The following is a 12,334-nucleotide window of genomic DNA, read 5'->3' as shown; positions in this document are numbered from 1 at the left end:
TGGTGGATTATCCACGCCCACATGAAGATATGCTAATTACGCGATATGTAGGCTCTTTAAATAACTATGCTTAGAATGATTTAGAATAAACAATATACTGGTCACTATAGCAGCCATTGTTGATATATACATAATAGACAAGAGCCAATAATCTAGAATTTCACAAATACATGTACAAAGAAATCAAATACATATTCGCAACACTGTCACAATTTGTAGATAATGGTAAACAATCTTTAGTGTTTTCGTTTTCCTTCGATTTTGAGTTTGCGTGTGGGCAGCGAGTTAAATAGCTGTCTGCATCACATGGTCATCTTGACACACGCACACACAGACACACACACACATACATACATGTACATAGCTATAGAGTGTCTTAAAGTGCTACTGTGTACAGGACGTAAACATTTTATTGGGTTGTGTAACTTCATCATGTTTGTCTTGAAGTCGTTTCCAAAACATAGGGTCTACAAATCAATCTGCGTAGAACCGAGGCACTTTTCCTTCTGTTCCTCTTCTAGTTTCTTTGTTGTAGGCAAAGACTCCTAGTTTAAATAGAAGATAATACATTATGTTTACATTAAGGTTTTATACCACTGGCGGTGTTTCTTGTTTCACCCGATACCGCTGTACCTTGTTTCGTACCGAATCAAATCCCGAGAATACGTAGCATTCGAGGGACTTAACGAGGTAGGATACAAGCGGTATCGTGTAGCACATCAAATATCAAGACAAATTTAAGTGGATGTTATCACATGAGCTTGAGGTAACTGATCGTGGTTATACACCTGGTAAAAGGTTACATCATAGACCGAGGGATTTAGCTCGAGGTCTATTATATCCCTGCTTTCCAGGCGTATAAACCGCGATCAAACACCTTAGGCGAATGGCGATAACCTACTTACATAAAGACGCTATTGTTTGACCGCAACTGCTTTTTTGTACGTATTGGTTTGAGGGAATCTGGTTTTCATGGTGGTTGGTTTTCTTCAGATATGTACAGTAATGATGCTAATAAGGCGACACCAAATTATGATATAATTATGGCTCCAAAAGTGAAGTAACACAGCTGGAAATCCTGCAACCACTGACAAGGCAACCGTTTGAGAAATACTCAAACGAGGATCCACTTACCGCAGGTGTTGAGCAAGACGTAGGCCTACATACTGTAACAACATCAACAACTACATCAACAGCGTGCTCTGTGAGAACAGAGCCACTTGACGACAGAGAGCAAGTGAATATAACCAGTGATAGCATTCATAAAACCATACTTGCTATGAACAACATTTAAATGGACAAACTTTGCTTCATACAGACAGATATTTACAGCATAAAGGGGAAAGTTGAACATATTAAGAACCGGGTTATCGCCCTTGAAACGAAATTTTGAAAGTACGATGCCTTAACTTTTAAACTGGAACACCTTGAGAAAACCGTTCCCAAAAGGGAGAGAAGATTGAAGTCGCATATTTCAGAGCTGGAAAAGAAATTACTGGGGCTGGAGATACATGATACACGAGTAGTGTAACTCCGGAACTGTCTGAAGTATTGGTGACTCAATATTTCGGCATTTTATTTAGCCATCATCAGGAGATGATAAAATGCCGAAATACTGAGTCATAATGAAGTCTTTTTTCGGAGTTACACTAATTGTGTATTACATTAAACTCATCAGTGGCACTACAGGATCTATTATTAAAATAATCTATTGTTCTAGGGCATACCAAAAAACAGACATCTGAAAATAGGGAGAGAGTTCCTAAGGAATATAGAGATTTCTGAATGGGCCTTTAGGAACAATGTAGCACTGGTCTCAGCACAGCAAATGTCCACAGGCTTCGCGAACCCGCTAATCAGTCTGATAACAACGTGAATTCACCACCAGTGATTATTGCTAGTTTTCGTTATACTAACGACAAGAACGTGATCTTACAAGCGTCAGCTTCCCTGAGAGGTAAATTGTTTAGCGTCCGGACAGATCTTCCTCCAGAACTCAAGAGAGAACGTGGCAGACTGGTAACTACAGCATATGACATCAGAACAAACGAAAAGCAGATCAGGATTAGTGTGGTTGACAAAAGTGTTATTCTTGAAACTCGACCAGAAAACGGCCTTGGACCGTGACAACGTTACAGAGAATGAACTGACATTACCATAAGATCCAGTTTATTATTTAGCAGAAGTATGTAAGTAGCCAGTCATTCTACTAACTTGATGTACCTGGCCTTGTTATCAGCATGGGCTAACACTATATTATGTAGGCCTACAGTATATGAATACAATACGTATGTAATTGTTTAAATGTGTGTATAGTGGCTGACTATTATTTAGCCTGCTCAGTTGGTTAGCGCGCTAGCGTAGCAAAATGACCCTGAAGTCTCTCACCAATGCGGCCACTGTGAGTTCAAGTCCAGCTCCAAAATTTCAGATTTTATAGTTTAAGTCCTTACCATGTGGGAATTTGACTGCTGCAAATTATAAAACAAGGCTATACTCGGGTGGGGGCGTCCTTGGCTCAGTTGGTTAGCGCGCTAGCGCAGCGTAATGACCTATGAGTCTCTCACCAATGCGGTCGCTGTGAGTTCAAGTCCAGCTCATGCTGGCTTCCTCTCCGGCCGTCTGTGGAAAGGTCTGCCAGCAGCGTGCGAATGGTCGTGGGTTTTCCCCGGGCTGTGACCGGTTTCCTCCCACCATAATGCTGGCCGCCGTCGTATAAGTGAAATATTCTTGAGTAAGGCGTTAACCACCGATCAAATAAATAAATAAATAAATACATAACCTGCTTCAACAGCATTCAATCCTATCCAAGAGTCTTTACTCCTGCAACTGTCTGATGTGTATAAATCAGTTAACGCTAGGTATAAGTAGACACGGCCGTATATGTATCACACAAGATAAGTGACAGTATTGCCAAACTTAACATATTTTATGAACTATACACATGAGGTAATGTTTAACTGTTCAACTGTTTAATGTCCTGGTCACATGATTGAAAAATTATTGAGTACGACGTTAAGGCGCAAGCACTCACCCACTCAACTGCTGAACGCAAATAGCTATTTTATTGTTCTTATTATTGTAGTCCACAACATTTATTATAAGCCCATATAACCAGTGTCTATACACGTGTGAACTTATTTAGTATAGTATACTATTTATTGGAGTATATCGTTCCTAACAAGTATCAGTTCCACTGCTGTAACTGAATATTTTCCATACAAGAACCATGTACCTGAGTAATGAAACTGACTTCTTCTCTTTTCGCTACCTTTTGTACTTTAAGAATACTGTGAACGTATGACTTAAATGTCACCATTACACGGCATTGCACTTGGTGAAATTTTTATTCTCTCGACATTATTTTTTGATTTTTCAGTTCTATGTAGACGATTAATATGTTTTGTATCTGCATGTTACTTACTATGGCTATTTATCAGCTTATTATTGATGACATTATTGTAATGCAGATTTATCTCTTTACCATATCGCTTTCCAGTCAACAATGGCTAGTAACATTACAGATGACGCCCAACTTAATAGTGTTGAGTTACTTCCCTTTCATCACGGTGGCGAATCTGACCCTTATTCAGACATGTCAGATTCCACGTTCCACAATACTCCCACTCCTGAAAATTCTTTGAATTTTGAAGACGTCTGCTTTAATCCCATTGAGATTAATGATACAAATGAGACTCGATATATGACGAGTGATTTACGAGGGAATCAGGAGTAATGGGTGACATAATATCACATCAATCAAATTATTACCAAGAACACTCGTTCAATAATCTTTCATAACCCTTACATACTGATCCTGACAAGCCATTCTCAGTACTTCAGCTTAATGCTAGCAGTCTAAAAAAGCACTTTCAAGAAATATTGTTTTATATTTAACGCCTCCAGTGTTAATTTTCAGTAATTGGTATTTCTGAAAACTGGCTGACCTCAGAAACATCTTTCATGTTTGATATACCTAATTATACGATGTGCTCCACTTCGAGATCCAAACGCAAAGGTGGTGGGCTAGCATTGAATATACACAACTTTCCTGGTAATTGTATTGTGCGAGAAGATTTAACCCACATAGATGATAATGGCGAATATGAGCCGCTATTCATAGACATGTCTATCTGATATTGTTATTAACTTAACCCACTAATTGTGTTGGACACACCTATGTACACTACCTGTGAGGAAATAAATGAAATGAAGCCGAGTGGATTAGTATCAACGAATCAACAGTTACAAGTGTTTTATCCAACATAAATCATTGTCACCGGCCGTGGATTTTTTTTTCAAGAATACACAGTTTTTCTTTCTCTGTGTTCATGTAGGGTGGGTGTAGGGGGTCATCGTTGCCACACTTTCTCCAGCAACATGTGGAAGCACTAGTTAACATTCAGCAGTACTTGAAGAACCGCCATATGAAGTTCGCGCATTGTAGGGGATTTGTAAGACATTCATGTGCAGACATGCAGTGCTTCATCAACCAGTATGACGTCACATGAATAGCTTAAATTGCCATGTAAAGGCGCAACTCTTTGTAAAGCCCCACAGAAAAGCCTAGGGCCTTTTCGATTGACCCCCACCCTGAACTGAGATCAAATGGTCACTTCAACATCAGCAGTACTTGAAAAACCGCCATATGAAGTTCGCGCTGTGTAGGGGATTTGTAAGACATTCATGTGCAGACATGCAGTGCTTCATCAACTAGTATGACGTCACATGAATAGCTTAAATTGCCATGTAATGGCGCAACTCTTTGTAAAGCCCCACAGAACAGCCTAGGGCCTTTTCGATTGAAAAGGGAATTTGTAAGACATTCATGTGCAGACATGCAGTGCTTCATAAACTGGTATGACGTCACATGAATAGCTTAAATTGCCGTGTAAAAACGCAACTCTGTAAAGCCCCACAGAAAAATGTGAACTTTTTTTCCTGACTCCCACTACTGGAGAAACTACCCATTAAAATCACATTAAGTACACATTAATAAATGACTTTTATTTGTACTGTTCCTTTTTTTGAATAGCGATCAATTGAATTCAACTGTAACCACTGAATTTTGTTCAGTGCTCTATTTATTAATGTTCATGAACAAAATCGTCGCCATTAAAATACAAAGAACCACCAAACTGATGGCAATCAATGGCCATGAGATCGCACCACTACAAAATTAATCGCCATTACTGCACAGAATGACAAAAAAAGCAAGAATTAGTGGTCATGAACATACAGAATGACAAAACTTGACATTTAATGGCTATGATATTGCAGCACAACAAAAGCAATGGACACTGCTACATACACGTAGATGGGAAACAGAAGGCAATTAACATTCACTAACTACTACAAAAAGTATAACAGTCTGTTAACAAAAACGATCATTGCAACATTTAAAATCAATGGTTATCACCAAAGACAAAACAAAAAAGGCCCGAAAGATATATATCGTGAGAAGCAACATGTATGTGCCTATACCACCCAATGGTCTTTTGGTGTTGCTGGTAAACCAGTGATTGCCAGCAATCACTGGTTTAACCAGCAGTCTATATTACTGCTGGTAAATGAATTGAATGTTTTCAATGGCACTTACTTGCCCCTCGCTAATATTATCCCCAACTATATCTGCATATTTTATAGATGGTCTTATAAAGCATTTGTACATAATTTCTAGACAGTTTCTACTCAAACGATATTTAAGTGCTCTGAGCATGGATACTTTTTTTTTTTATTTTCAACGCCAACAATGTTGTCTATATGATCAGTCCAGGCCCCACTCATATTAAAAATCAATCCTAAATGTTTTTGCGATGTAGCTGGGGTTATATTTTCCCCTAAAAACCGAAGTGATAACTGGGATGGTTGTCTTCGTCTTGAAACAGTAAGGGCTACATTCTGTGTTGCATTAAAGTTAACAAGCCAAGTTTCAGCCCAAAAATCAATTCTTTCAGGGTCGTCAGTTATGGAACTTTTAATGTTTTCCTGTGTCAGTTGGTCGGCCATAACATAAACGCAGGTGTCATCAGCAAATAACTTGATGTCATTAGTAACTTCATTTGGAAGGTCATTAATATAGACAATGAACAACAAAGGACCCAAGACTGAGCCCTGGGGAACTACAGCTTTTGAAGTTCTAAGATTTGATTTTGAACCGATCTTTAACGACGTCAAACTAGAGGTCTATGAGTCAAAGCGCATATGTTATCAATAGGCACATTTCGTCAACATTGTCAACTGAGATTACTTCTTCCCAGTTTACCTGGGATAAAAAGCTGCGGCACCCGTTCCAATTTTCTGCATTATATTGCCAAATTAATCTTTCACAGTGTTGAATCTTCGGAATTGTAGATCTCAAACAGGCAAAGACAGGACAGTGATCACTACAAAAGTTTGATATGGTCTCAAAATTTATTACCAATCTACGTTTGCATCTAATCTGTCTAGCAGCGTGTTAGAAACAAGCCTTGTGGTTTCATCTATTAACTGACTCATACCACAGGTCGTGATAATAGTTGACACATGTTTGCTGGCTGGATTCAACAGATTTTCATTCAACTCGCCCGTCAGTATTATGATGTGATTATGGAAAGTGTCAACGACAAATTCCAGATTATCTTTTAACACGTCCCAGATGAGTCGAAAATTCGAACCAGATCATTTCCAAGTCTTTATGCTTCACATAGCAGTGGCGAGAAAACGATTTCCTTTCCGACACATAGACACATGCTCCACACCAAGCTTGGTCACGATCACGTCTAAGAGGTCCAAAATGTGAAGACGTCTAGGATCATGTCTAATTACTTTTGATGTCAATAAAATGTTCAAAGCTCAGTGACAATTCCCAGAACCAACCACTACAATGCCCTAGAATCACATGAGATTGTATTACGTGACAATTCATACGTGTCAGAAATAGAAAGAAATTTGCACCCTTGCCCTTGCTATTTCTCAGCACATATAGCCACAATATGGCCAAAATATTGCAGACGTGGCCTTAAACCATAACCATTCATTCATTCTAAGCACATTATTAGTCCATGTGTATTATATATATTTGCTTTATTATATGAATTATTGTGAACGTTTCACAAAGATATGGTAGAATACAAATTTTTAGATATGTGACATTAAGAAATGCTAAAATTCATTGATTCTATGGCCTGTAGGCTGTAGGTAAAAATTTCCAGTCTAAGAGGCGAGAAATGGCTGTTTCAAGGCTGCGTAAGTAGGACGTCGTGTCTTATTGTTGCATGACGTGGGAATGTAAAACTTTACTGTGCATGCATTGTGACGTCATACAGCTGAGCTCAGATTAGAACGTCATGAAAGAAAAGCTTCTTTTTCCACGTAATGGTGTCTGGGTGTAAAATATCAAAAATGCCAAGAAAAGGCCATATGTATAAACTGTGCGAAATGACACTTTTATCACTGAAGGTAATTCTGATAGTTCACCTTTATATGAATCATAAAATCAAGTCTAACACGTAAGAAAGCTCATATTCTTCCATCTGTAGAATTAAACACCATGAAATGATATTATTCAGGTCTTTGAGAAGGCTTGCTTAATCTCTGTGTTTTGTATTCGTCATTTACCTTTCCTTACCTCTTGATTTCAAAATATATGATGGAAGAGGGTTGTTTTGATTTATATTGGCTGGCCATAATAATCATACTTGCCTTCGTTAGTTTAATGTACACACATGTACAAACACACTGGATTACAAGTCCCAGGGTAACAGCCATGCCGCTCACTGAAATGAGGTAAAACGATAGATATGCATTTGAAGCATAAGAATGCTAATTCAGAGGATGGCTGAATGTTGCCTACACTATGGCACCTGCGTTGCAACTCTTATTGAAATAAATATTTTACTCAGCATTACACATATAACGCTTACTGAAATGATTAATCACCCATTCCCACCAATCAATCGTAGCTTACAGGATCAAAGAGAGCAAGGCAGCAGAACGTTGAGTTATTATTTTAAGAAATTCTGTTGAAGTAACTTTCCGTTCGCAGTTGGGTGGGAAACTCGAAAATGATTCGTTACTTGTTATGGTAAAGTCATGCTTCAAGTTCCATAGTACGTGATTTGATTTTGAAAAAAAAAATGTATGTTGACAAAAATGTCCTTCGCTGTATCCAAGTTGGATGCCGGGGTCCGTAACCCCAATTTCATCTGTAACTGGATAGGGTGAAACTATGTTTCATTATCACTAAGTATTTGACGCAACGTCCGTAAAACTGTTTCAACGACAAACGTCCACAATGTTTCTCAAATTAAAGGTAAGGGCTAAATACGAACTTATTCGTCCGGAAAGCTATGTGGATAAAATCGACCATAACTTCTCAATTAGGAGACAGGTGTCGGAACTCGAAATTCGAACACTTTTCAAATAACGTTTAGATAGCTTTTGTTATAGACTGACGGTCTGGCGTACTGGCAGACGTGGTGCAAACTACTCCGGGTATCGGTTTGGAAATAACAAACAATGTTTTCTCAATACAAATGAATTATTAAACCCAGAAATACATCTAGTCAATCAGGGTAGAAAATCACAGGGAGTATAATGAAATGAAAATTTCTTATGCAAAAACATTTCATGATTCATTTATTTCCCATGTTAAAGTGTTTGCTATGCCATCTTGGAATTGATTGATGACTACTTTTATTCACCACATGTTTAAAGGTATATAGATGCAATGATTGGTCATCATAATGGTATGACGGGAGTAAAGTCCGGTTAAAGTGTGAAGTGAAGAGTAAAATGGTTGCCTTAAGGTCGTATATGTATGTTAATTTATGGTATTTCCCAGCTTCTGTAATCGATGGAGTGAGCAGGGCATACAGCAGTTAAAATGGGATATTGTAGTTAAATGATTTAATATAGACATTTTTTCATTCTAAAACATATTATGGCCTGTAGAGTCTCCACGGACTATACATACCTACAAAAGCAATCCTGTTTCCCACAGCCATGCTGACCACCACTGTGACGAATCCAGTCCCAGAGAACACAAAAGGGATTCCTAGGAAAAGTCTCTCCTTGGTATCTGCATCAGATAAATCCTCCAGCTGATTACAGTTGAACTACATGTAAAACACATCTAGGATTTGTAGTTTATCTTGGTCTGATGGATTCTGTTGGTGATAATAAGTGGCCACATTTTGGCGCACTTTAACATTTGCATGGTTTCATCAGGGCACTCATCAGTCATAATTTTATGTCATTTCAATAATTAATGGAAATTCTTCAGAACCGAACAGTAGTAATGCCGAGTATTTGTATTTTTATATCAATTTGATTCTTAGTGCCCGTATAAAAAATAGTGTTAGTGCTTTGTATTAAAAATGGTAAATTGTATGGGAAGCTTCATATTTTCAACTTACCTATATGCCCGTGTCGTATCCTGTACCTCATGAGAAGTATTTGAGAAATCACAGTCACAATGGAAACAATTGTCATAGGTATGAAATATTCCCAAATTGGAGAAGTACGCCGATCCTCTGTAGTTTTATTGGCTGGGGTGGGATCAGTTGACTGTGGAACTCTGCTCACTAATTAGTAAAATAAGACGAACTTATCAATGGGATACTAGACAGAAATCGGTAAGCCTCACAAGTGTTTTTTTTACTCAGGTAGCCATTTTTTCCTTTCCATCCTGGTGCTTTTACGAAAGTCATTTAGAAAATGAGTACTAGTAAGTAAAAATACATGTCTTGTAAATGTCCCAGAAGAAGAGGAGGGAAGGGATGTAACAATTATAAGGAGTCACAATCATCTCTTCGTAACTGTTTCTTAAAATGTGTTTATTTATTAACCTTGATCAGTACTTCAAGAGAGAACAATTTGTTAGGTCCATCTTATCGCTACTATACACACCAAACTCACCACTGGAAGTTGTCTCCTTTAACCCGGCCTTTATTACTTTCAGCTCCACGTAGGCTGTTTCCCATTTATTCTGGTCGCCCAATGCAACGATACTAAACCTGTACTTGCCCGAATCGTTCAGAGAAGGGTGGGACAGAATCAAGGAGCATCCATCACCCCACTTAACTCTGTACGTGTACTTTTCACCATAAAACACTCGGTTCAAAGTGTCATTCACAATGACAACATCTCTGCCCATGTCCCATCTCATGCTGTAAATCTGGTTTGGATTTTCCAGCACGAACTCACACGGTAGGATCACATCTGCTGTGTTTTCTTCAGTGACTACGGTGGCCTTAACTTTTACTGTGACGGCATACATGCCTGTAATAAAAACTGATCAGGTGATTAAAAACATCATGTGTACATGTAACTTTTGGCACTTGCATAATACTCTGTTAGTTTACATTTGGGTGACTCATATGATTTATTAGAGAATGATTTTCTGTAGGACATTAACTTGCATGGAAGAAAGTCTCCTAACTGTAGGTGTTAAAAGTATGGGTGTTTTAAAATCGTTACAACTACTCTGAAAATCTGAAGGACCAAGAAGATAATTCTAAAGTAAGTTTGTTTGCAACATTTTTAATTTTTAAAATTGCAGAACTTTATACGAAAACACTCTAGTGGCATATGACTTCTACATCAACTTACATTCAGCGCAAAGAAAGAACACCACTAGCAGAGTCCAGTGCGCCGCTGCTGAGCTCAGCATCGTTGACTTTACCATTGCTTCATACGTGTGGTTCCTTCAGATTGAATGTTCTAGAATATATTCAAATGTTGACACGTATTTACAAATGTCATTAGCAGAAATAACGTCTTTCACTCTAGGTTGAGCAGCCATGAATATGGCGTGTCCAGATATTCCTCATTCAGTGAACCCGTACTATGTCAAGCCATATGACAACGGTAAAAATGCTCAAACGAATGTATTTTTAGGAAACATTGGCACGGACACACAGAACTAGGATAACAATATTCATCTCGAGACTCTGGCAATCGATGTACAGGTTACTTTACAGTGTATATTGTATACTCTGTATATACAAAGACGGTTCTGTCCATAATTTCAATGACAACCATGCTAATTAATAAAACATTTTATAAAACACCTTTAATTATTGGCCGCAGTAATTTCCTGTAATTTTACATCGGGGCATCAGTGGGAACTGTGAGCATGAGTATACGAACCATTACAATACCCTGTTACAAGATAACCACGTACGAAGTATACATAGATACCCCTTTGTGGTATCCATTGGTTGCCTCCAATTGCCCTGACAAACTATTGTTAACCAAAGTTAATTTGCCGCCCAAGGTACCCGAATCGGCAATCTTAACACTAAAGACTTTCCTCCCAGGCCATACCGTGGTAACCCAGCCATGTCCACCTTGTGGACAGCCAAAAAGATTTGTTGTGCCCACACACTTATATGTGTATATTACATGTTACCTCATCGCACAAAATCCATATTTTTAACCAATGTGGGAGAACGTAAGGGTGATCCCATATCAATATTAAAATTTTCCTTAAGTTTCAAGTCAGACATGTAAGTCAATAGTCAGACATGTAAGTCAGACATGTAAGTCAATATATATATATATATATATATATATATATATATATATATATATATATATATATATTCGGAATATATATCGCAAATAATCCGACACAAATGTATGTACGCTAAAAAACATGCAGAGCTAATAGTGGAGTTTCGAGTTCGAACTCTTTTATCGTTGAAGGTAGAAAATGTTCAACTGTATCATTTGACCTGTCAAAAATGTTAGGCAAATATTTTTCATCACATTCACTTTAACATGGGCCTCTGAATAAATTGTCATAAAAATTTTTTAGAGTGAAGAAATGATAGAAAAGATTAAGAATTTAAATAGTTGTGACCTTCAGAAGTTCATAGAGGAAAGATGTGTCATTTGTTCCTCTGGAAAAGGGTGAGACAGGTGATCAGTACATTAATATCATTTTTCACTATTCACATGACACGGCAGGACTGTATTTTACATTTGATGGCAAAAAAGTTCCAACTTCAAACATCCCTACTGACACATTAAGCGTAGCAGCAAGCGTTATTAACTATGGTGGGAAGGCGGGAGAGATTTTAACTATTTTAACAAGAAATACTCAACCATCTAAATGCCAAACCATGTGCGTCTTCCGGAAGATGTAATAATGCTGAATGCGCATTACCAAATTTTTGCAAAAAACAAAAACAAAAGAAAAAAAAAAGGTGAAGGGCAGCCAAGTAAACTGGGGCTAAAAAGGGAGTTCACTCTCTTTTAGGTTTCCTGCGTCAAGACATAGTTGTCTCCCATTACAAACACCATGTAAACAATTCTTTCTGTCTCCAGATAATCAGTGCTCAGCATG

At 37.9% G+C, this 12,334-nt stretch overlaps 1 protein-coding gene across 1 annotated transcript; it reads right to left on the bottom strand.

Moving 5' to 3' along the window:
- Positions 1-466: 466 nt before the first annotated feature.
- LOC135462535 (uncharacterized) lies at positions 467-10,669 on the bottom strand. Its single transcript, XM_064739761.1, has 5 exons — positions 10,594-10,669; positions 9,901-10,263; positions 9,399-9,566; positions 8,957-9,061; positions 467-545 (listed from the first exon to the last, which is right to left on the bottom strand). Exons 1-5 carry the CDS (start codon positions 10,667-10,669, stop codon positions 475-477), a joined length of 783 nt encoding a protein of 260 aa, XP_064595831.1. The 3' UTR covers positions 467-474.
- Between the last annotated feature and the right edge of the window lie 1,665 nt (positions 10,670-12,334).

This window comes from Liolophura sinensis, chromosome 2 (genome assembly GCF_032854445.1).
Source record: "Liolophura sinensis isolate JHLJ2023 chromosome 2, CUHK_Ljap_v2, whole genome shotgun sequence".
NCBI classification, from domain to species: Eukaryota; Metazoa; Mollusca; class Polyplacophora; order Chitonida; family Chitonidae; genus Liolophura; species Liolophura sinensis.
This window is presented reverse-complemented; position numbering and strand designations above follow the sequence as displayed.